Here is a 26,306-nt window from a genome sequence, read left to right on the forward strand (position 1 = left end):
CACGGAGCTACCTCCACATCGCGCCTGTGACTGCGCCATCGACCTACTGCCAGGAGTAACACCGCCTAGAGGGAGAATCTTCCCCCTCTCACAGACGGAGTCCATGGCCATGAATGCGTATATTCAGGAAGAACTTAAGAAGGGGTTCATTCGTCCTTCCGTGTCGCCGGCGTCGTTGGGGTTCTTCTTCGTCAAGAAGAAGGACGGGGGGCTTCGACCTTGCATTGACTACCGAGCCCTCAACGACCTAACTGTGAAGTTCCGGTACCCTCTGCCGCTCGTACCGTCAGCTTTAGAACAACTCCAACTTCACGAAGCTCGACCTCCGCTGCGCATATAACCTCATCCGCATCAGACAAGGAGATGAGTGGAAAACCGCCTTCTCGACCCAATCCGGTCACTATGAATATTCGGTCATGCCGTTCGGCTTATCGAACAGCCCAGCGGTCTTTCAGTCATTTATTAACGATGTGTTCCGGGACATGCTCGACCGCTGGGTGATCGTCTACATCGACGACATTCTCGTCTACTCAGAGAGCAAAGAGGAACACATCCAACACGTGAGGGCGGTGTTGCAGCGTCTCATCCAGCATCATTTATACGCCAAGGCGGAGAAGTGCGAATTTCACCAAACCGCAACGTCCTTCCTGGGGTACATCATTTCAGCAGACGGAGTCGCCATGGATGACACGAAAGTGCAAGCGATGTTACGATGGACCAAACCGCGGACCATCAAAGAGCTACAACGCGTCCTAGGGTTCGCTAATTTCTACCGCCGCTTTATCCGTGGCTTCAGTACCATCGCTGCGCCCCTCACCTTGATGACACGACAAGCCTCTACTCAGCTCACCTGGTCGCAGGAGGCACACGAGGCGTTCAGCCGACTAAAAGAGAGCTTCACCACAGCCCCGATCCTCCACCACCCTGACCCGAACCGGCCATTCATCGTCGAGGTGGACGCCTCCAACACGGGAATCGGCGCCATCCTTTCCCAGCGACAGGGACCCGCCGATAAAATGTTTCCATGTGCCTATTTTTCCCGCAAACTGTCCCCTGCAGAACGGAACTACGACGTGGGAGATCGTGAACTCCTAGCGATGAAAGCAGCGTTTGAAGAGTGGCGGCATTGGTTGGAAGGCGCACAGCACCCATTTACTGTTCTCACTGATCACCGTAATCTGGAGTATCTGCGTTCTGCCAAACGCATGAACCCACGCCAGGCTCGATGGACTATGTTTTTTACTCGGTTCCAGTTTACCGTGACGTACAGACCAGAGAGCAAGAACATCAAAGCCGACGCCTTGTCACGCATACACCGGGAGTCGGGTCCGCACACGCCCACCGAGCCGATCCTTCCTGAGACTCGAATCATAGCACCCATTCAGTGGGACATCATGACCGAGATCGCCGACGCCAACGCCCAAACGCAGCCTCCAATCGAGTGTCCCACCGGAAAAACATACGTGCCGGAGCACCTGCGCACTCCGCTCCTCAACCTGCTGCACGCGGGTCCGGCCTCTGGTCACCCCGGCATAACCGCGACAACCCATCTGGCCCAGAATGAGTTCTGGTGGCCGTCGCTGGCCGCAGACACACGCGAGCATGTCCATGGTTGCGCGGTGTGCCACGCCTCCAAAGCCTCTCATCAACTACCCGCGGGCTTGCTACATCCTCTACCAGTCCCACAGCGTCCCTGGGCACACATAGCACTGGACTTTATCACAGATCTGCCTCGATCCGACAACTACACCACCATTCTGACCATAATCGATCGATTCTCTAAAGCCTGCCGACTGATCCCGCTAACCATAATTCCCTCCGCCTTCGAAACCGCGGAGATGCTCTGTAACCACGTTTTCCGCTTTTATGGTCTTCCAGAAGACATCGTCTCGGACAGAGGCCCTCAGTTTACCTCACAGGTCTGGAAAGCCTTCTTCAGGCGGCTAAACATTAACATCAGTCTCACTTCAGGATACCACCCACAGTCCAATGGTCAGACGGAACGCCTCAACCAGGAAATCATTCGCTTTCTCCGAACGTATTGCCACCACAATCAGAACGAGTGGAGCCGGTACCTGATGTGGGCCGAATACGCCCAGAACTCTCTTATCAAACCCGCCACTGGCCTGACACCCTTTCAGTGCGTCCTCGGCTTCCAGCCTCCCTTATTCCCATGGTCCGACACGCCCACCGACCTACCGGCCGTCGATGACTGGTTTCGTCGGAGCGGGGAGACGTGGACCGCGGCCCACCGACAGCTACGGAGAGCCGTCAGGACGCAGAAAACCCAGGCGGACAAACACCGCAGGAAACATCCACCAACGGCACCCGGGGAGACCAGCACCCAGGGAGACCACACGGGGCCGACCCCGGCGTTGTGTACGTCCTCGCGTCAGGAGCCGCTCGCAGGGGGGGGGGCTCTGTCATGTGCAACGAACCACCGTGCGAGCGTCGCCAAAGAGACGCGTCCCCGGAGTACTAGCACGCTTCCGGACTACACTTCCCATCAGCCACCCTTCCTCCTGATTACCGCACCAGCTGTTCCTCATCTCCCATTCACATAAAACCACGCCTGAACTTCATACCTGTGCGAGGTCTCGACTTGTCATTGTACAGTCATTCTGAGCATTTCCTGTGTTCTGTCCTTCGGTTTTCTCTTCTGTTTTCCCTCTCTGACTTTCTGACTGTTTGCCGCCTGCCCCGACCTTTTGCCAAAAAAGAGGCAACAAGAGGCAACCAAAAGCAGTGAAATGTCACTATTCTTATTACCAGAGTTGTAGCACAAACAAAATATTAATGCAAACAAACCTGCCTTATAATAAATGAAGCAGTTGGTGAAATAAATTTAGACTCATTCTAATGAGTCTAAATTTATTTCACCAACTGCTTCATTTATTATAAGGCAGGTTTACAGGAATTAAACAAGATGCAACAATTCACATGTAATTTGTTTATTGGTGACAATCCAGAGCCAGGGAACAGACAAGCAGGCTAATCCTTCTGTCTGCTAGCTGTCTTCACTCAGGGTTCACCATATAGAGACTGTGTAAACAGACAGCTCTGCTGTCCCGAGCTAAACAAAAAACTATAAACACTCAAATAACAACAAATAAAATTTGTTTAAGTAACCTTATTAGCAGTGTTGTAATGTAACAGAGTACAAATACTTCGTTACTGTACTTAAGTAGAAATGTCACGTATCTGTACTTTACTTCGCTATTTAAATTTATGTCAACTTTCACTTTTACTCCACTACATTTCCGAGATAAAATGTCTACTTTTACTCAGCTATATTTCCACTAAACATCTTCGTTACTCGTTACTACAAAATAAAATTAGAAGAAATGTGTGTGACTGCAATAATGGAGGTTTGGTGAATCACTGCTCCTAGATTACATTACGCTCCACACGCTCTACGGAGAAGCACAGGGACGCGCAGCGTGCACGCGCAGTCAGAGCTGGAGGCGCAGCGTGCACGCGCAGTCAGAGCTGGAGGCGCAGCGTGCACGCGCAGTCAGAGCTGGACGCGCAGCGTGCACGCGCAGTCAGAGCTGGAGGCGTTTATCTATAACGTTAATCGGCGGAAAGCCACAAAGAGGCAACCAAAAGCAGTGAAATGTCACTATTCTTATTACCAGAGTTGTAGCACAAACAAAATATTAATGCAAACAATCCATTCAATACTAAATAAAAATAACATTTATTGATTTGGTCTTTGTCTTGTGAATATTAGTTTATTAATGACTGCATTCATTGGACACACTGTTTGTAGAGAAAAATCTTGAAAACTCAAGAATGTGCCGAAGTAAAGCAGTATGCCTTATAAAATATTGCAATTGTAAGGTAATATATAATTAACATATATACACATATAACCACACTTCAGTCAAAGTGTTAACAAAAAAGGATGTTTATTGAAATCATAAACTTAGTAAAAGTAGCCAGACTCAGTGCTATCAGGCCTAATCAGTCTGAGCTCTCTGATCAACAATGTGTGAGTAAGTAAAAGTCAAAAGCTGAAAGGCCTCATGTAGGGAGTAGGGCGAGAGAGCTGAATCAGGCGACCAGATGGACGGACCTGCTGACTCTGAGATTGAGGGTCTATGGGAAAAGGGGAACCTTTAGTAGAAAGAGAGAAACTAAGGTTTAAAATATGCATGTGCAAGCCCAGTTTGGACTGAGATCATAACAAAGTTCATAGTAAGGTTAAGGAGTCAACATAGAACTCACTTATATACAAAGCAACATTATAACAGCAAGGGTTTAGCAAAAACAGCAATACAACATAACCAATATAATCAAGAACTTTTATCATAATTCAAACTCATAAAGATAACATATAATCAATCAATTATTCAATTACGTAATCAGTAGAAATCATATACACTATAGAATCGCCAGAAATGAAATGAGGAAACTTACTCATTGTAGCTGTAAAAAAGGATTAATCCACAAGACGTCTGTGTTATAGAAGATAATTAACAAATAACTCAAGAATAAGGAGTGACAAGAAGATCTCTGGAGCACATTTTTAATAACGAAGCATATTTTTTAATTACAATGCAGAAGTAGGTCGGAAACAACAGGAAATTAAAAGGGCAGACTTTGTTTTTCTGGGAAATAAGGGAAAGTCTTATTGTGTATTCTGCAAAGTAAGGGGAATTTAGAAAGGTCATGTAAATTACAAAATAAGGAGGAATTACCTGAATGTATAGAAGGCACCTAGATGTGCCAGGGTGAATATTGAGGAGATTTCTTGGGGAGAGGGCTCTTGCTTGCTTGGTTTTACATTTGATTGCTTTTGACTTAGAAATTTTTCCTTGAGCTCAATGGAACTGTTGGCTGATTGGCTGCAATAAAGAAGTTTGCTCATTCTCATCCAGGTCTGGAGATTCTTCTCATTGTTTTATTTGTATTAATTATAGTGCTATCAGTAAAGTTTAGTTTAAATAGTTAATATTCGGCTAAAAGTCTAAAAGTGTGGTTCACCCTGCGATATGTCCACTTGGAGGCAGGCTCTGAGTTCTGACACTGTTTGTAGAGAATGCACACACACATAAACTGATCTGAATCAAGACTGACATCATTACATCATGCATAAAATTTTGGTGTCCACTTTTGCCATTTAATAATCCCATAACTTTTGGCTTACTGTGTAGTCATATAATATATAATATAAAACTCCTCTTGTTTTAAATTCTCACTGAGGGATAAAACCCCCTAAAGATGAGACCCTAGAACCGCCCCTGATCTTATGTCTACTGAAAATCACTGAAATTTTACTTTTTACTTTTACTTCAAATACTTAAGTACATTACAGTTTTTTTACAATCATTATGACAGATTTTTCAACACACATCCGTCTTTGTAGGCTATACAATTAACACATTTCTTGTTGCTTTGATACCAAATGCATACAGTTAACACCAATTTAAAATGCTTGAACTTCTTTTACACACAAACTCAACCAAGACCAAAACAATGTCATTTTACAGTCAAATTTACAAATGCTTTCACACTGTATGTCAGAACAGATAACATCATGTTCTAAACATAACTTATACAGACTAAAGTCAAAGTCAACCTGTATTTTATTCCATTGCTAATGAGAAACAGCTTATTGCAGTTATGCAAATATATAAACCACTGCTGATTCCCATCTAGGAACCACACTCAGGTGTTGAGGTCTCTTTGGGCTGATCTTGTGTGGAAAAGGAACAATATAGAGCAACACAAAGAAAGAAAGAAAGAAAGAAAGAAAGAAAGAAAGAAAGAAAGAAAGAAAGAAAGAGCCTGCACAACGGAAAGGAAGACGAGTACCAGGACAAGGGAGAGGACTGGGGCAAGGACAAAGAAGGACCAGAGCTAGGGTAGCTGATCAAATAAGAGCTACTATCATTGACCATGTCATAAACCACGGGCTATCATACAGAGAGGCTGGTGAACGAGTACAGCCAAATCTCAGCCGGGACACAGTGGCATCCATTGTCCGTATTTTCAGAGAAACCAACAGGTAGGATTTTGCTCCTCCTATAGCAAACCATTTACTGATTTACTGTATTAGAGTGACTGTATGTCTCTGGGCTCTAATACGTAACTGTATTTTGTCCCTCTAAGGATTCAACGTCTACCTCCCTCAGGGGGCAGAGGAAAGCTCTTGAATGAAGAACAGGAACTTGCTATTGTCAACATGGTGATTGCTGACAATGAAATAAAACTGAAGGACATTCAGTCCAGAGTTGTAGAGGACAACCTTGTCTTTGGGAACATTGCAGCAATCAGCATAACATCCATTTCTCAGACTCTAGCTAAACACAGAGTCCGAATGAAACAACTATACAAAGTTCCTTTAGAAAGGAACAGTGAGCGCGTCAAAGAACTCCGTCACCAATACGTCCAGGTAAGGTTATGCAATTCCACTATTCCTGTGCAGTCACAGCCTGGTTTGACGCCCATCCAAGGAAGTTGTCCCATTTCCTTGCCCCTTACTCCCCTTTCCTCAACCCCATTGAGGAGTTTTTCTCAGCCTGGAGATGGAAGGTTTTTGACCATCATCCACATGACCAAATGTCCCTCCTGGATGCAATGGATGCTGCATGTCAAGACATCACAGCTGAACACTGCCAGGGGAGGATAAGGCATGCCAAAAGATTCTTCCCACGATGCCTTGCCAGAGAAGATATCAGGTGTGATGTGGATGAGAACATGTGGCCAAATGCAGAAGACCGGGCAGATTAGAAGATCACTTTGTTTTTTTATTATAATTCCGGTGCTTTTTATATTTGTTTAATCTTGCAGTAATGTCCTTTTGCAAATAAAGTTTTTACTGCAGTAATTCTGTGTCTGTATTTTTTTTTACATAAACCGTACATTTTATAAAGCTACTCTGAGACGGTCATTCGTTTTTTTGTATTGAATTTCTGCAGCAAAAGAAACAAAATGCATGCATTTACTAAACCCAACAAAACAAAACACAATGATCAATACAATATACTGTCTATTGTATAAGGGCAGAACTGACACATAAAATAATGCAGTTTCTGTCATTTCAGCTGATGATAGTGTTTTTTTGTCATTGTGTTATGATTGACTAAATGTTCGTGTTGGAAGAGAACGTGTTAGTGTTTTGTTAGACACACAAGTGTATTGTGTTAGTTTATTATTGTATTTTAAAAATTAGTTTTGGGGTTTAGTTTACAATGTGTGATTATGAGCATGAAATTAACCGTTTTGCCAATTGTGTGTTTTAGGTGTGTTGGTGCGTTAAGAGTTTAGGAAACTTGTTAAATGTGTTGAAAAAACTGTCATAGCAATTGCAAAATAATCCGAAAAATAAAATGTACATTAATTATGAGTAACTTAATAACTGTAGTAACATGTGTGTGTGTGTTTGTGTGTGTGCATGTGGTAATACTTGTGAATAATATATTAATAATATAAATGTATTAATTTACAGACAGATTTTGAAGTGAAGCAGTAAATTGCACATTTGACACGTTTACACGCCAATGGTTAGGGTTATTTTTTATTTATTTTTGTTGTTGTTTTCTTTGTTCTTGTTTACCATATACAGTAACTGTACATTTTTAACTGGCAGCTAATTTATAAGTTTTACTTTTTCTCAACTCAGAGTTAATATATAACTTATACAAACAAGTCTCAAGATGCCCAAACGGACGTTGCACTTTGACAGATATCCCCTGTACCAGTCCAACTGAAGTCCACCTGAGAATCTCATTGAGGATCTCAAAACACTTTCCAATTTTTCCTACTGATCACAAGGAGGCATGGATCTTCTCTTGAATGACCAAACGGATGAACCTTTGCACCTCGATGTATGTTTAGACGAGCTTTCGCCTCAAGCTGGGGTCATAGAGCTGCTCAAAACCCTGAGACCACAGTGGAGAGCTGAGGATATCAAACTAAAGGTCAGCTAGCAATATAGTACAGTTGAGAGTATAATTGTTCTGAACAATACAGTTATCAACACAGTTAGTGTAACTAGCTGCTGCTTAATTATTTATAACACATATAATAGAATGAATCCCATCAATGAATCCAAAAGGTAAATAAAATCAAAAGCTTTAAGTGACCTGAATAGGAACTTGTATTAAAATATTTTGCAATATTTTGTAAGATTGTTGTTATAGTATAGTAAGTAGTATTAAAAATAATTTGCAGACCTTTTTTAATATTACTCATCTTGGATAAACCCTGCAACTTATCCTGCTTGTGATGTATCCTGTTCTTCTAAAGCTAGCTAGAGTTGTGACACCACTATATTAGGGCTAAGATAAACATTATCTTACAAATTATCTTACGACATTCTTTTACAAATGTGAAGGAATGTAAAATATTGTGGAAAAGTGTGTTTTTGGGCACTAATTGATGTTCACTGTATTTTAAAATCTTGTAAGATTGGTTGAGTTTATATGTCTTTCAAAATCCTTACATTAATGTGTTTACTTGTGATTTCTAGATTTATTTGAAAAGACTCATGGCACTTTTATGTCTGGGGCAGAAACTTCATAGGGCAGGGAAACGGGGCTTTTATTCTTACTGTAGTGCACCCAGAAACAGGAAGGACTAGTGAGGTATAAGAGTCAAGTGTGTGATTGTGTGTGATAGTGTGTGATGGTGTGTGATTGTGTGTGATTGTGTGTAATAGTGTGTGATAGTGTGTGATGGGGTGTAATTGTGTGTGATTGTGATAGTGTGTGATAGTGTGTGATGGGGTGTGATAGTGTGTGATAGTGATTGTGTGTGATAGTGATTGTGTGTGATAGTGTGTGATGGGGTGTAATTGTGTGTGATTGTGATTGTGTGTGATAGTGTGTGATAGTGTGTGATGGGGTGTGATAGTGTGTGATAGTGATTGATTGTGTGTGAATGTGTGTGATAGTGTGTGATGGGGTGTGATTGTGATTGATTGTGTGTGATTGTGATTGTGTGTGATAGTGTGTGATGGGGTGTAATTGTGTGTGATTGTGTGTGATAGTGTGTGATGGTGTGTGATTGTGTGTGATTGTGTGTGATAGTGTGTGATGGGGTGTAATTGTGTGTGTGATTGTGTGTGATAGTGTGTGATTGTGTGTGATAGTGTGTGATGGTGTGTGATGGTGTGTGATTGTGTGTGATAGTGTGTGATGGGGTGTAATTGTGTGTGTGATTGTGATTGTGTGTGATAGTGTGTGATTGTGTGTGATAGTGTGTGATGGTGTGTGATGGTGTGTGATTGTGTGTGATAGTGTGTGATGGGGTGTAATTGTGTTTGTGATTGTGTGTGTGATTGTGTGTGATAGTGTGTGATGGGGTGTAATTGTGTGTGATTGTGATTGTGTGTGATGGTGTGTGATGGTGTGTGATGGTGTGTGATAGTGTGTGATGGTGTGTGATTGTACTGATGATGAGTGATTGTGTGTGTTGTTGTGATAGATTGTTTGTTATGGTGTGTGATGGTGTGTAATGGTGTGTGATTGATTGTGATTGTGTGTGATTGTGTGTGAACAGGTGTTTACAGAGGGCATTACTAATCAGCTGCTGGGCTGTTCAGTGAGCTCAGACTCATCTGTGGTGTTGGTGCGAGTGTACGGACGAATGACTGAGCTTTTTGTTGATCGTAAAAAAGAGATGGAGACCCTGAAGCTGTTGCACTCTTATAGCTGTGGGCCAAAACTTTACTGCAGCTTCCACAACGGCATCTGCTATGAGTTCCTGAAGGGCACAGCTTTGGATGACATTCTGCTCCGACAGCCTTCTGTCTACAGGTTAGTGTGTGATTGTGTGTGTTTGTGTGTGTTTGTGTATGTGTGACTATATTTACAATACAGTGAATTATTAAATTATTGAAAAAGCAATCCCAATAAAATGTTTTATTTTACAAGATATTTGTTAGATCCGTCTTGAATGCATCATTCAGGTCCATGAAGTGCACGATTTGTTCTTGTTGAAATTGTTCTTGTGAACACACAACTTTTATACACACGACTTAGTTTATACCACACAATCGAGTAGATTAATGCATAACTATGTCATTTGTGCAGGTACATTTAATTTCTTTTAACCCGATCAATACCTTCCATGCATGCTTTATAAAATCTTAGATTTTAACAGTCTGTTGAAACCAACAAGATTTTAAGGAAATCCTGCAGAATCAGATAATATTTATTTGGGGTTTATCAGAATAACGCCATGGATGATAACTGTTTGATAATTACGTGAAAACATGATATTGAATGCGATTGGTTCATGATTGGTTCAGTCTGAACACAGCCACATTTCCCCTAAATCAAACACGATTTCAACAGAGTATTAGTTTAGGGGTGTGTAAACTTATGCTTTGTTATTGTAAATTATTTTTTTTTCCTCTAACATGTATTTTATCTGGTGTTAATGTTTCAGACTGGTTGCATTAGAAATGGGAAAAGTCCACTCGATAAAGCCGAAGTCTAACTCGTCTGTGGAACCTGTGCTGTGGTCAAAGTTGGAGAATTACTTCAAATTATTACAGAAATGTGAAAAAGATGATTTGCTACAACACGAGTATGAAAACAAATCATCTGCATTCAGATTGAATATCTCTGTATATCCATCTTTGATATATTTACATAAAAGGACAATCCTACAATCTTGTATTTAGTGAATTTGAGCCTTTAACTTAGAGAAATTTGAGATGATATGAGGAAGAAATCTTTAGAGGAAACAGACTGAACCTCAGCTTCATCTGGGTGACACCAGAGAGTGGGATGATAAATCATTAGAAACACTGACAGTGGGATTATAAATAATTACTCTTCTAGAACTGTACTATATACACAAAAGGGCCAGTTGTGTTATTCTAGAAATAACGAAGTCTGTATTCTTGAATTTATCAATTGATCAAAGTTAAAGATTTGAGAGAGAAACTGATCTTATCAGCTGCAGTCCAGAGTCATCTCCATGGTCTCTAAGTGAAACACACACTTTCACATCCTCAGTAATCTAACGATTCTCATCTTGATGATGTTCAGTTCACAGTTGAACATTCCCAGCCTGGATGTGTTAATCACTGAGATGGAGGAGCTGAAGAGTCATTTAAACAGGGTGGAATCTCCAACAGTGCTGTGCCACAATGACCTGCTGACCAAAAACATCATCTACAACTCAGATGAAGGTGAAATGTCCTCTTCTCGTGTAGTGCTCAAAATACAGGCATCAACATCAAACTGGTGTAAATTCTCAAGTCAATCAAAAAGCTTTTATTGTCATTTACACCATATATACAGTATGTGACACAGTACACAATGACATGAGACAACGTTCCTCCAGGACCAGGACCAGGGAGCTACACAGAACAACACAGAGATAAGGACTGAAGTAAATTAGCCCTAGACACATAAAGTGCATCTGTGCAACCTGGTGTACACAGTGTGAGACAAAAGACAAAAGACAGTGCAGGACAAAAGAACAAAAGCCAGTGCGGGACAAAAGCCAGTGCAGGACAAAAGACAGTGCAGGACAAAAGACAGTGCAGGACAAAAGAACAAAAGCCAGTGCGGGACAAAAGACAGTGCAGGACAAAAGACAGTGCAGGACAAAAGACAGTGCAGGACAAAAGACAGTGCAGGACAAAAAATATAAGACAATACACAGAAGACAATACACAATATTGTTCAGTCAATACAGGGAGTGCAGAATTATTAGGGAAGTTGTATTTTTGAGGATTAATTTTATTATTGAACAACAACCATGTTCTCAATGAACCCAAAAAACTCATTAATAGCAAAGCTGAATATTTTTGGAAGTAGTTTTTAGTTTGTTTGTAGTTTTAGCTATTTTAGGAGGATATCTGTGTGTGCAGGTTACTATTACTGTGCATAATTATTAGGCAACTTAACAAAAAACAAATATATACCCATTTCAATTATTTATTTTCACCAGTGAAACCAATATTACATCTCAACATTCACTAATATACATTTCTGACATTCAAAAACAAAACAAAAACAAATCAGTGACCAATATAGCCACCTTTCTTTGCAAGGACACTCAAAAGCCTGCCATCCATGGATTCTGTCAGTGTTTTGATCTGTTCACCGTCAACATTGCGTGCAGCAGCAACCACAGCCTCCCAGACACTCTTCAGAGAGGTGTACTGTTTTCCCTCCTTGTAAATCTCACATTTGATGATGGACCACAGGTTCTCTATGGGGTTCAGATCAGGTGAACAAGGAGGCCATGTCATTAGTTTTTCTTCTTTTAGACCCTTTCTTGCCAGCCACGCTGTGGAGTACTTGGACGCGTGTGATGGAGCATTGTCCTGCATGAAAATCATGTTTTTCTTGAAGGATGCAGACTTCTTCCTGTACCACTGCTTGAAGAAGGTGTCTTCCAGAAACTGGCAGTAGGACTGGGAGTTGAGCTTGACCCCATCCTCAACCCGAAAAGGCCCCACAAGCTCATCTTTGATGATACCAGCCCAAACCAGTACTCCACCTCCACCTTGCTGGCGTCTCAGTCGGACTGGAGCTCTCTGCCCTTTACCGATCCAGCCACGAGCCCATCCATCTGGCCCATCAAGACTCACTCTCATTTCATCAGTCCATAAAACCTTAGAAAAATCAGTCTTCAGATATTTCTTGGCCCAGTCTTGACGTTTCAGCTTGTGTGTCTTGTTCAGTGGTGGTCGTTTTTCAGCCTTTCTTACCTTGGCCATGTCTCTGAGTATTGCACACCTTGTGCTTTTGGGCACTCCAGTGATGTTGCAGCTCTGAAATATGGCAAAACTGGTGGCAAGTGGCATCTTGGCAGCTGCACGCTTGACTTTTCTCAGTTCATGGGCAGTTATTTTGCGCCTTGGTTTTTCCACACGCTTCTTGCGACCCTGTTGACTATTTTGAATGAAACGCTTGATTGTTCGATGATCACGCTTCAGAAGCTTGGCAATTTTAAGAGTGCTGCATCCCTCTGCAAGATATCTCACTATTTTTGACTTTTCGGAGCCTGTCAAGTCCTTCTTTTGACCCATTTTGCCAAAGGAAAGGAAGTTGCCTAATAATTATGCACACCTGATATAGGGTGTAGATGTCATTAGACCACACCCCTTCTCATTACAGAGATGCACATCACCTAATATGCTTAATTGGTTGTAGGCTTTCGAGCCTATACAGCTTGGAGTAAGACAACATGCATAAAGAGGATGATGTGGTCAAAATACTCATTTGCCTAATAATTCTGCACTCCCTGTATTGCGTGTGCAGAAATACAGGAATGAACACATTAGTATTATAGCAGCAGTTATATGAGGTGTTGTAAAGAATTGTGTAAAACAGTAATCGACTGAAATGTAAGACAGAATGTGTAAAGAGCAAAAACAGTGTGTTAATAGTTTAATATGGTGGTGCTGTAGACATGGATGTATATTGGGTGTCACTGCAGTCCATACAGTTTATTGTGCATGTGTGTGTCAAATCAAATCACACTTTATTTGTCACACACACACACACACACACACACACACACACACAGGGTACAGACATGCAGTGAAATGCTTTTTGCATCTGTCCGGTATTCAAACATAAGAAATGCAATTTGGGATAAAAAAAAAAAAATAACCAAAAGGAGGTAAATTTAAATCTCTACTGGTCCGATTTCCCAAAGGGTGGACGTAATTGTGCCTTGTAGCTGTTTTTGAATGGTGTGTAGCAGTGGTCCAGTGTACTTTTGCCCCTGGTAGGGCAGGTGATGTGCTGCTGAAGGTTCGGTAGTGCGCGCTTGAGGTTGGCACTGTTAAAGTTTCCCACCACAATGAGCGCAGCATCCCAATGCTGTGTTTGGTGTAGCGTTAGTGTGTCACGTAAGTCCCATACTGCAGTGTTGGTGTCCACCTGAGGTGGAATATAAACGGCACCAACTTTGGCTGAGCCGAATTCCCAAGGTAGATAGAAGAACAAAAATATTGTAACACAACAAACATAAACTGTTCAAAGAATAAACACAGATGTAAAGACAATAGGACAAAACCAATGAGAAGACAGGGTTGAAATGGGGTTAGAACAGAAATCACACTGCATGCTGACAACCAATTAAATTTTAGTTTAGTCCAGTTTTATTTGTATAATGCTTTTAACAATGTATATTGTCTCCATGCAGCTTTACAAAAATATAAAAATGATAAAGTTTAAAATTTAAATTAATACTAGTGGTGATGTGGTGAAAAACCCCTGTGAAATATGTGGAGGAAATCTGGGTGACACTTGAGAGTGGGATTCTAAGTCATTATGAACACAGAGTGGGATTATAAATCATTATAAACACTAAGAGTGGGATTATAAGTCATTATAAACACTAAGAGTGGGATTATAAGTCATTATAAACACTAAGAGTGGGATTATAAGTAATGTACGTTCTACAGCTGTATATAGTCAGGTATACACTGTATGCTGTGAACCACACTGACAGCTGATGTGCACAGAATTTACTGATAAATGAAATTCATTTGCTGAAATGTTCCTATAAGATAAGAAAACACTTCTGAATCAAAACTGAAAGAAATCACATCACAGCTCTGGTAACAGAAGCAGTGAAGAGAGTATGATCTTACAGAACACAGCTCACTTCATTCCTCTACTAAAATACATCTTTACATTTCTATATAAAACACTGAGTTGTGTTTTTCTGGTCACAGGTGAGGTTAAATTCATCGACTATGAATATGCTGACTTTAATTACCAGGCGTATGACATCGGAAACCACTTTAATGAGTTTGCAGGTGGGTTTTTATACACACACAGAAATGTGAAATGTTCTGGCTGTAAATCCAGATGAATGTGTTTTATTGTTTTCAGGTGTAAATAATGTGGATTACAGTCTTTACCCCACCCGCGATCTGCAGTACGACTGGCTAACAGTTTACCTGCAGAGTGTTCAAATCAACAACCGAGTCGACTCCCAAATCACTCAGAGAGAAGTGAACACTCTTTATGTTCAAGTCTGCAAATTCTCACTGGTGAGGGATGACAACAGCAACAACAACAACAACAACAATAATAATAATGAGAGACTGACAGTTAGTTCAATAAGCTGTTCATCTTTATATTTCTTCTGCTGTGTGTGTGTGTGTGTGTGTGTGTGTGTGTGTGTGTGTGTGTGTGTGTGTGTGTGTGTCCGTCCAGGCATCTCACCTGTCATGGGGTCTGTGGGCTCTTTTACAGGCCAAATACTCCACAATCAACTTTGATTTCTTAAAGTGAGTTATATTCCAGTTTATATTCCAGATTGTTTTCCAGTGTAAACTCCAGTTTATCTCGAACTCAATCTGTCTCTACCATTTTTCATCATGTCTTCTCACTCATGGTCACTAACACTTTACAGGAACTCATAACTAATTTACTTTTAAGTTTAAGTAACTTTTAACTATATTAACAGTGCTGTGTGTGTGTGTGTGTGTGTGTGTGTGTGTGTGTGTTCTTGTTTCAGATACGCTGCTGCTCGGTTCAGCTACTACTTTAAGAAAAAGGAGGAGTATTTAGGAATGCCACTTCCTTAATAACTGAATTTTTATCATTTCTTCTGAGTCAAAATAAATGACAGAAATAAATTAAATAAAATGGCAAAGTAACAATTTTACATTCATTATTGATTTTACACACTGTGTATTTACTAAGCAGTAGATTGTTTTTGCCCCTTTCTTGTTATTCTTCCCTGATTGTGTTCTCATTTCTCACCTGTTTAGTGTTTAACCTACTGACTGTTAGTGTCAAGTCAAGAAGCTTTTATTGTCATTTACACCATATATATGTGTACGTCCTGGCCACGCCCTCTGTTTACATACCTGTGCTTGGCCACGCCCCCTCTACACAACCCGATGCAACATGAAACATTTTCTTTAAATACAATTTACAATGCAATGTTTGTGATAATTCAACAAAAAAAATTATTTCTCTAAAATCTCTTTAATATATCAACTTTATGAACATTTATTAATGTTAGACATGTTACAAATTGTGTGTAAAAAAAAGTATTTTCTTAATTAAATTCAATTAAACTTAATTAATTAGAAACTCAATAGTAAAAATCCCATTTACTGGTTTCTAGTCTCAGATCACAGGGTTCTAGCAAGAGGAAGACTGGGTTCTAGCACTGGAACATTTCAGTTCCATTTCAGTTCACATTTCACTCATTCATCTTGCCCAGTTCTTGTTTTGGGTTGATTTATTTTCTGTTACAAATTCTGTTTCTTGTTTTTTTTTCTAGAAAACTTCTGGTTCGATTCTGTTTTGTGTCCTTTTGGTTCAATTCTAGTTGGACTGTTGCTTCATGATCTAGTGTTCTGTGGTTCTGTTCGTTTTCTGGCTGTAGATAGTCAGAGAAATAAACACAGCATTAGCACTGTAGCTACTGTACTTAACAGTTTAACCTAAACCAGCATTGTGTGTGTGTGTGTGTGTGTGTGCAAGCTGGAAGCAGCTTTAGACAAAACTCTCCTCCATGTTGGAACAGAGCAGGAAAGAGTCGACGAGTCGTGGTTTAATGAGCTGCTGATGATCCACTGGGTCAATAATGTCAGAACATCCAGCAGCCAATCGCCTTAGAGCAGCCTAGTTGAGCACACACACACACACACACACACACACACACACACACACACACATTGCCAACAGCTTATGTAAAAGTAAATGGTTGCAGTATTGATAATATTAATTACACACACACACACACACACACACACACACACACACACACACACACACACACACAGAGAGTCCTCCTACCAGACAGGCCACCAGAACAGAGTCACTGCTGTTTCTCTCAGCTGGAGATCGACACAGCTCGATGAGACGTGGCACAGCTTTAAAAAGATGAAATACAGTTAGTACAGTCCAGTGTTCTTATCGTCCCACAGTCCTGTATACTCAGTCTGCTCATTTCTCCTTCAGTGTGCAAGTAATCGTTTTATTCTGCTTTTAATCGCTGTACCTCGCAGCTCGATCGCAGCCTGAGCGACATCTTGATCTCGGCTTAACCGTGCAAGTGTTACTGCAGCTTTCTGCTGCACTCGCTCACATGCAGCGCCCTCTGATGGACTGGAGGAGGTCGGTTTCTCTCCTAGCAGCACAAGCAGACGCTCCAATCCTTCAGTACACAAACACACACAAACAAACATATATACAAAGACACAAACATATACACAAAGACACAAACATATACACACACACACACACATTCACAGAGAAAAACATGTTCTACACACATTTAAATTTATTAGTAAATCATTTATGAATATTATATAAATAAACAGAACACTTAAATAAATAAAGGGTTTTTTTCTTGATTTAAAGAGATTACATTTTAATTTACTGTGAATTTCTTTATTTTTCCGTACCATCCTCCTGTAAGACCTCCGATGCTGTTTGCTCCAAAACAGACAAATTGGCCAAAATTGTTACAACCTGCAGAGACCAAGACAACAAACTAAATTGTAGCTATAATAAAACTCCAGACACACAAAGCACTTTGTGATGCATTTATTTTACACACATTCATCCTTACAGAGGGTGGAGTCTAAGAGAGATCTCTGACCTGGTCTTTAGAGTAAGGTGTGTCGACTCGCTGGCGGTCCCTGCAGGCCTGGAGGAGGATGTGCACTGCATTCAGCTGCAGCAGGATCTCACAAGCCAAACTGTCAAAGAAAGTGATGTTCGCCAGTGCAGCTGAGGCTAAGAGGAACACTTCACCACATGATGCAGTCTCACACAGCTCTGCATGTGCACACACACACACACGTACACACACACACACACGCACACGCACACACAGTAATAAGGTCAGTAATAAGAATAATCATGTGATGAGTAATAATGCTATTCATGCTCACTGATGAGGGCGGAGACGATGTCCTGCATGCTCTCAATGAAGCTGGACAGATGGTGTGTGTTGGAGTGATGTGGAGATGTGATCTGAGCCACAACAGCAGCTGCTTCAGCTCGAGCTGCTTCTGTACACCCTTCATCAGTCAGAATATCAGCAAGACACAATACACCATCCACCTACACACACACATATACACACACACTCAAAAAAGGGTTCTTTGGTATTTCATTGCACTTTGATGTTCACCAGGTCTCTGTATGTTGTGATTTTTTTTTTGCTGTCACCTGAGTTTATTTGTGTGTTTATAGACTTTGCTGAGGGCTACACAACTGTTATTTAGACCTTAATAAATAAAACTGAAGGAAGGTGTACTTCCTTTTGGCTGTTTTTATAGTGATCAACGCTGATTATTAATTCACTTGGTATTATGACCACTAGAGGGTCTCAGTTCACAAGTAGTCACCACACAGGGAGTGTGTGTAGTGGTTGTTGTCCTGGTCAGAGTGAGAAGTTGTTTCTGCATGTTAGGGAATAAAGGACATAAGTTTATACTCCTGCCTCCATATTTCCTGCCTCACAAGATATTACATAATTGGCGACAAGGATTAAAAGGGTCTCCTGTTTGAGGACCAGGTTGGTTGGCTGGTAATGATGTTCTTGAGGTAAACAGATGCTGGAGTATTTTTAACAGGCTAATGGAATTGAGGACGCTTATTAAAAGAAGGCAGTGCTGTTGAGTGGAGTTTCAGGGATCTGCATATAGTTTATTAAAAAGCTTTTGCTCTGTCCCACAAAACTTATGACGAGCTTGTGATGGCTTTAAAAAGTCATTACAATCCTAAGCCAAGTGAAATCATGCAAAGGTTTAATTTTAATTCACACATGTGGAAAGATGGTGAGATTGTGGCTTATTTTGTGGTGGAGTTGAAAAGACTGTGAGAGCTTTGCATGGATTGTTAATGGAGGAGGAAGGACAAAATTTAAGGCATTTAAAGGACCAAGATCAGTGTATAAGGTGTATGTAGCTGAGAAAATGGGGCAACAAAAAGCCGGGGTGTGATTATAGGTGCAACATGCTCCAGAGGAAGCTATGAACACTGCCACTAGTGTGGAAAGCGTGGTCATATAAAGCGAGTATGCATGGCAAAACAGGCTGCTGGGGCATATCAAAAGTCTATGTTCAAAGGTCAGAAAGGAGAAAGAAAAGAGAAAGGTAGGAGGACTTATCTGGTTAGAGAGGAGGAAAATAACGAGAGGGAGGACCCCAGTGATAATAACACAATATACTGTGTATCCCAAGTCCAACCTAAAGTGGATCCTATAACATAGAAAGTGAATGTCAATGGAATGGAAGTGGAATTTGAAGTTAACTGATGGTGTGGAGTCACCATCGTCAGCAGAAAGCAATATGCTAGGTTGTGGAAACAAAAAAGCATAACAGAATGTAGACCCTGCAGTTTGAAACTGAAGACATATACAGGGGAAAAGATGGAAGTGTTGGGACAAGTCACAGCAACAGTGGAAATACAAAAAGTATGAAAGAAGTGATGATATTTGTGGTAGATGGAGAAGAGCCTAACTTGTTGGGTGAAGGATGGCCGAAAAATTTCGGGCTCTTGCCACAGCTGGTAAATCAAGTAATAGTGGAGCCAGCACTGAAGTTGTGTTCGATAGACATGCAGTGGTGTTTAAAGAAGAGCTGGGGCAATTAAAAGGCACCACAGCCAAAATTTATGCCTGAGGCCCAACCATGATTCTATAAGCCAAGGCGAATCCCTTTTGCCATCAAACCTTAAGTGGAGGCTGATTTCCAAAGACTGGTGGAGGAGAAAATAATTGAGCCGGTGCAGTTTGCAGAGTGGCAGCACCTATAGTGCCTGTTAAGAAACCTGATGGCTCCATTCGGATTTCTGGGGATTATAAACTCACAGTAAACAGAGCATCCAGTGTGGAACAATATCCCATTCCAAAAGTGGAAGAATTGTTCGCCCAGTTAGCTGGACGTCAGAAATTTTCCGAGTTGGATATGAGCCATGCATATCAGCAAATTGTGCTGGATGAAAATGCCAAGAAATATGTCATAAGTAACACACAAGAGGTTGTATACATACTGTAGACCTCCATTTGGTGTGGCTTCCAGTCCAGCCATTTTCCAACGTACTATGGAAGGAATTTTCCAAAACATGCAACACGTGGCAGTGTACTTGGATGAGATATTGGTTACAGGGGCCAATGATGAGGATCATTTGAAGAACTTGGAGGAAGTTCTGAGGAGGCTAAAGGCCACCGCATCAATGCCTCAGGGGTACAGGCAGTCGCAGAGAAAATACAAGTGATTTAAGAAGCTCCTGCTCCACAGTCGGTGAGTGAACTGAAGGCTTAATCTAGGCTTGTTGAACTATTATCATAAGTTTTTGCCCAGTCTGTCTACGGTGCTGGCACCATGGCACAAGTTGTTGAGACAAGAGACAAAGTGGAGGTGGGGCAGTGAGCAGGTAGAAGCATTTGCAAAGTCAAAAATGCTTCTTCAGTCATCTGAGATATTAATGCATTATGATCCCTTCAAACCTCTCATCTTGGCATGTGACACTTCCCCGTATGGGGTTGGGGCTGTGCTGGACGAAAATGATATATTATGTGATATATTCAAACATATGATGAGAAAGATCACTGGAGATTCCATGGAAGCCCGAGTAGCTAGAGTGCTGATTAGCTATCGAATTACACCTCAATCTACTACAGGAAAATCACCAGCAGAACTGTTATAAGGACGGAAACTAAGGTCTACCTTAGATGTCATTCATCCTGATATCAAAAGTCAAGTGCAAGACAAACAACTGAAGCAGAACTGGTATCATGACCGGCGTGCTAAGGAGAGACATTTGAGTGTTGGTGATCAGATGTATACCTTCATTGCCTAATTGGATTCCAGGGACGGTTCAGAAAAGGACTGGTCCTCTGTCTTATACCATCACACTGGGAATTGGCCAGGCTGTGTGCCAACTCATTGACAGGGCTTTCAAGTTATAAAGACAGGCAAGCGTGACATACCCAACACCACAAGCCCAGACATTTTTAGGGACATGATTGAGGACAATGTCCCGTCCAGAGACAAACTGTTTCGTGTTGAGCTTTTGTTCAAACTGACCATCGAAAATACCCTCTCTAATGAATGTTTTTATTTCATTGGCTGTGGCTTATTAAATATATGATAAATAGTCAAAAAGTTTTTCTGCGTGAGAAATACAATGTGTAGTGGGAGCGTGACAAAAGACCGACATGAGGGACTGTCACTCTCAATGTGTGACACATGACAGCCTGCATTAATCAGGTGAGAACCAGGTATTTGGTACCAATAGATGGTCTCAATTCACAAGGAGTCACTACACAGGGAGTGTGTGTAGTGTTTGTTGTCCTGGTCGGAGTGAGAAGTTGTTTCTGCATGTTACTGAATAAAGGACATAAGTTTATACTCCTGCCTCCGTATTTCCTGCCTCACATTTTTATTTTGACCACATGGGGGCGCTGTTGTATAACTTTTTTTTAAATGAAGTCGGTGTAACTTTATCGACTTGATGCAGTGCAAAACCATCTGATCAAAATTTACAAAGACTGCACAGCAGTTACACGTCCACTCCAAACTTTGTGTTAATCAGGTGATAACATCTTAATACACACTGATCAATGATGTTACTGATTTTATATTAGTGTCTGATTTATTAGAAACTAAAAATAGAGAGAAGGGAATAAATACCTGAGGATGATGATGATTAAGTAATTAAAATATTTTATTTTATTAATTTGATGTACATTAATTATGAGCATGTGCACTGTGCTTTATTTATTTATTTATTTATTTATTTATTTATTTTATACTTATAGATTTATTTTAATAAAGATGTAACAAAAATCCAAAATGAAATATTAAATAATAATATTTGTGGTATAAAGCAAGGTAGAGATAATTAACACCTTCTGGATGGAAAATGTATTTATTTATTTATTTATTTATTTATTTATTTATTTAACAAATTTACATTTGGAATTTTACATCTTAAAAAAGGCAAAGAACAAATATATGTAAGAGATTTCTATAAAACCTATAACGCAGCCTCTGGTATGAGCTTCTCTTCTTCAACAGGTGTGTTTTTCAAGCTTTCTGCTCTCTTACTGTCACATCCTCCTGTGGGGAAAGCTCAGAGTTTAAATTTATTTATTTATTTATTTATTTATTTATTTATTTATTTATTTATACGTTTCTGATGGCTGCCAGCTCCTTAACTTTACACTACTGAAAAAGTCTGAGTTGGATGCCTGAAGCTTTATATTTTATGTGTGTTTACATTTACTACATTTAGCAGACATCCAAAGAAACTTACATTTTTATACAACTGAGTAATTGAGGGTTTTGTTTAGGGGCCCAGCAGTGGCAGCTTGTTGGACCTGGGATTCAAACTCACAACATTCCGATTAGTAGACCAACACCTTAACCACCATGTGTGTGTGTTTGTATGTCTGTGTGCTTGTGTGTGTGCATGTGTGTGCGTGCGTATGTGTGCATGTGCCTGCATGTGTGTGCGTGTGTGTGTGTGTGTGTGCGTGTGTGTGTGGTTTGTACTTTCTCCAGTTGGTTGATTCCTTCCTCCACACAGCAGATGGAGGCGACAGTCCTGAGTGCAGGAGCGTATAAAGAGCTGAAACAGTCCTGCCTACAGATCTTCAACAGAGCTATGACTGCACCTTCCTGTACACACACACACACACACACACACACACACACACACCACACACACTATAGGTTTATGTTTAGAGAATTAGATGGATATAAAGTGCAGTATGAATGTTGCATGTTTTTCTTACTTTGGCGATGATGCTGCAGAGCTGAGGTCCATCCTGAGTGAGCGACAGCAGGTTACTGATCGCATTTTCCATCAGGAAAATATCATCTGACTCCTCAACCTGCCTGATCAGGACCTGCACACAGGAAACACACACACACACACACACACACACACACACACACACACACACACACACACACACAGTGTCATAACAAATATACAGATAATCATATAAACATACATTGAATAAATGATATAATAATAGAAGCATTACATTATTAAACAAGATAATTTCACTAATTTCCTTTTCAAAATTAATTTAATTTGTTTCTAAATCCATCATCTGCACATAAATACAACAAATTAAAGCTCTATTACAATATTATTTCTTCCCTCAGCATTGACTGTGTATCTAAATCCTTTTAAAATAGTAGTTATTAGACCTATTTTTATAAACCCTGACCTCATGGCACTCATTGACTCCAGAACTGTGTTTGATAGATAGATAGATAGATAGATAGATGGATGGATGGATGGATGGATGGATGGATGGATGGATGGATGGAACTTTATTGTCACTGCATAGTACAGGTACACAGCAACGAATTGCAGTTTGGCATCTACCAGAAATGCAAAGAGCAGCAATTGTGCAAATAGACAAGTGCAGATAAATATGTAGTATATGTACAGCATTTAATATATATGTAAACATGTGTACAGTGAATAAATATAAAGGCTATAGCAGTGCAGAGATGTGTGGACATTGTTGAAAAGTAAATAATTTTAAGTTTATGGCATTAAAAAAATGTGCAACAACATTTACATTTACAGCATTTGGCAGACGCCCTTATCCAGTCTCTGTTATTGGATACATTAACTCTGGGTCACATTGCATGAGTGAATGAGAGAGTGTGTGTGTGTGTGCCCTGTGATGGGTTGGCACTCCGTCCAGGGTGTATCCTGCCTTGATGCCCGATGACGCCTGAGATAGGCACAGGCTCCCCGTGACCCGAGGTAGTTCGGATAAGCGGTAGAAAATGAATGAATGAATGAATGAATGAATGAATATAAACATATATGCAACAAACAAGGAAGGAAGTTCTAGTTGAAGTGTTTCCTGAATAAGTTCCTGTTTGAAGACATCCAGTGACTCAGCTGTTCGGACCTCTAGGGGAAGTTCATTCCACCACCTCGGTGCAGTACAGAGAAGAGTCTTGTAGTAAACTTACCTCTTACCCTGAGAGATGGTGGGACCAGTTGAGCAGTGCTGTAGATCTGAGGGTGTGAGGTGCAGTGTGAGGAGTGATGAGGGCTTTGGGGTAAGAGGGAGATGGTCTGGTTTTGGCTTTGTAGTCCAGCATCAGTGTTTTGAATCTGATGCGTTCAGCTACAGGAAGCCAGTGGAGGGATCGCAGCAGTGAGGTGGTGTGGAGAACTTTGGCAGGTTTAAAACAAGCCGTGCAGCTGCATTTTGGATCATTAGCAGAGGACGGATTGTGTTCATATGTAGACCTGCCAGCAGTGTGTTACAGTAATCCAGTCTAGAAATGACAAGAGACTGAACAAGTACCTGAGCAGCCTGTGTGGACAAAAATGGCCGAATCCTTCTAATGTTGTAGAGAAGAAACCGACATGAGCGAGTCACATTAGGAACATGATTGCGAACTTGTCTGTGAGAGATAAACCGAGAGATTATAGACAATGTGTTCAAGAATTTTTTCAAGAAAAGAGAGAAGTGATACCGGTCTGTAGTTACTGATGTCTGATGGATCCAGAGCAGGTTTCGTCAGGATGGGAATAACCCTTGTTCACTTGAAAGTAGTTCATACCTGGCCAGATGTTATGGATCTATTGATGATCTGGTGAAGAAGGGCAGAAGGTCTTGCGAGATGGTCTGGAGTATAGTGGAAGGGAGTGGATCCAATGGGTAGGTGGTAGGATTGCAGGACTGGATGAGTTGTAAAATCTCTTCGGCTGCTACATCCAGACTGTGAGATGTGTGCAGTTGGGGCAGAAGTGAAGGTCCTGCAGATTTCCTCAATCTTCTCATGGTAGAAAGAAGCAAAGTCTTCTGCAGTCAGGGAGGATGAAGCAGGTGGATGTTGTGGAGCTTCTGAGGGTCTTGTGCTGAAGCTTTGAGCTTTTCCTTGTAGAAGGAAGTCTTGGCAGAAGTCACATCTGAAGAGGCCAGGAATGTATGGTAAGAGTCAAGATCTGCATCAAGTTGTGATTTCTTCCACTTTCTCTCAGATGATCTTCGCTCTCTTCTATTGTTGTGCAGCACATCTGAAAGCCAAGGAGCAGAACAAGAAGTCTTCTTGGGTTTAGTGGACAGAGGGCAGAGAAAGTCCATAGTTGAGGAAAGAGAGGAGAGGGAAGTGTCTGTGGCCGAGTCCAAGGGCAGTGAGGAAAAGGACTCAGGATCAGGAAGGGAAGAAAGAGTGCCAGAAGCTACAGAAGAAGGGGAGACAGAGTAAAGGTTGCGGCGGGTAAGAGCGAGGGGGTGAGAGGTAGTTTTAGGTAGGGAGACGTGTAGTGGGGTAGCAGTCGTGTCTGTAGCTGGGGAAGGACGGGTGAAAACCAGGTCCAGGACATTGCCTCCTTTGATGTAGCTGTTGAGTGTCAGGATGAATGAGTCGAGAAGAGTCAGGAGGGAAGACTAAGCACTAAGCAATGTGTCCATTTCTTCCAAGAAGTCACCTAGGGGACCAGGAGGGTGGTAGATAACAATGATAACAAGGTTGATCAGAGAGGTGACTGAAATGGCATGGAATTCAAAAGAGGAGATGGTTAAATGAGACAAGAGGAGAGGTGAAAAAAACACCATCTCCTTGACAACAGTAAACCTGTATCACCACCCCTGCCTGTTTCTCATGGTGAACAAGAGAAAGCATAGGCAGAGGATGGAGCAGCTGGTGTAGCAGTGTTCTGTGGGGATATCCAGGTCTCTGTTAGTGCAAGAAAATCAAAGGAGTAATGGGAAGTTAAAGCAGAGATAAAAATCAGCTTTATTTACAGCAGACTGGCAATTCCAGAGCCCACCTACCACCGCTGTTTGCGACTTACACAACAGAGGAGGGTAGATGAGGTTACTGAGATGGTGACCTCTGCTCTGTAGGCAAGAGCATCTGCGACAGTAAGAGTTGAGAACAGAGATGGGTTTAAAGCACATATCTGCAGTCAACCAAGAGTGAGATTTAAGATGTGGTGTGGTAAAATATATTTAAATAGTACTAGACACTTATTTACAATGTGTTAGAGAGATACTTACAACCAGAACCTTCAATTTAAATTCACAATTCACACCTTAAGGGAGACTGAAACTCCTCCTTATTCATCAGCTAAGAGAACAACTAAGCAAAGACCAACACTGTAAGTTCAACAATGCTATAGAATATAACAAAATTCAAATCATCACTGTTTGAGAGTGTGCTTGAATTGTTTGCCGCAAGTTTTCGTGCTTATCTCGGCGTTGAAATTATACTCTTTTTTATTTTCTCTTTTTAGAACTATATTTTACGTTGTCGCCTTAGTTTTAAAATTTTTTATTTTTCCATCGCAGTTAATTTTATTCGTTTTCTTCCGGGAGATACTTGTTTGTGTCCTGTTTTCAAA

General features: G+C 41.1%; 2 protein-coding genes across 4 annotated transcripts in view; one reads left to right on the forward strand and one right to left on the reverse strand.

Annotated features, from left to right (window-relative positions):
* The first annotated feature begins 7,710 nt into the window (after nt 1–7,710).
* zgc:113516 (uncharacterized protein LOC541449 homolog) lies at nt 7,711–15,667 on the forward strand. Of its 3 annotated transcripts, none has more exons than XM_060885779.1 (8): nt 7,711–7,928; nt 9,511–9,767; nt 10,402–10,542; nt 11,010–11,152; nt 14,666–14,749; nt 14,826–14,986; nt 15,153–15,226; nt 15,457–15,667. In XM_060885779.1, the coding sequence occupies exons 1-8, from the start codon at nt 7,788–7,790 to the stop codon at nt 15,524–15,526; spliced, it is 1,071 nt and encodes a 356-aa protein (XP_060741762.1). In that variant the 5' UTR covers nt 7,711–7,787; the 3' UTR covers nt 15,527–15,667. The 3 variants fall into 3 exon arrangements, with proteins under 3 accessions (XP_060741762.1, XP_060741763.1, XP_060741764.1); XM_060885780.1 differs by having other exon boundaries at nt 14,666–14,748; nt 14,840–14,986; XM_060885781.1 differs by lacking the exon at nt 10,402–10,542.
* Nucleotides 15,668–15,856: 189 nt separating this feature from the next.
* Nucleotides 15,857–26,306, reverse strand: part of LOC132856262 (protein inscuteable homolog) — a 34,650-nt gene continuing 24,200 nt past the window's right edge. The window contains exons 6-13 of the mRNA XM_060885778.1: nt 22,711–22,824; nt 22,469–22,594; nt 17,855–18,026; nt 17,560–17,738; nt 17,363–17,429; nt 16,957–17,112; nt 16,752–16,828; nt 15,857–16,577 (exon numbers count right to left, since the gene is read on the reverse strand). Of these exons, the coding sequence (XP_060741761.1) occupies nt 16,449–16,577; nt 16,752–16,828; nt 16,957–17,112; nt 17,363–17,429; nt 17,560–17,738; nt 17,855–18,026; nt 22,469–22,594; nt 22,711–22,824 (1,020 nt within the window). The 3' untranslated portion in view covers nt 15,857–16,448. The remainder of the gene's footprint in view (nt 16,578–16,751; nt 16,829–16,956; nt 17,113–17,362; nt 17,430–17,559; nt 17,739–17,854; nt 18,027–22,468; nt 22,595–22,710; nt 22,825–26,306) is intronic.

The sequence above is a fragment of the Tachysurus vachellii genome, chromosome 13 (genome assembly GCF_030014155.1).
Source record: "Tachysurus vachellii isolate PV-2020 chromosome 13, HZAU_Pvac_v1, whole genome shotgun sequence".
NCBI lineage: Eukaryota > Metazoa > Chordata > Actinopteri > Siluriformes > Bagridae > Tachysurus > Tachysurus vachellii.

Bases quoted from the DNA above. Each gene is read 5' to 3' on its own strand.
- zgc:113516 (XM_060885779.1), top strand. From the start codon at position 7,788: ATGGATCTTCTCTTGAATGACCAAACGGATGAACCTTTGCACCTCGAT. The intron at 7,929-9,510 runs GTCAGCTAGCAA...GTGTGTGAACAG, and splicing joins CTGAGGATATCAAACTAAAG to GTGTTTACAGAGGGCATTAC. The intron at 14,987-15,152 runs GTGAGGGATGAC...GTGTCCGTCCAG, and splicing joins AAGTCTGCAAATTCTCACTG to GCATCTCACCTGTCATGGGG.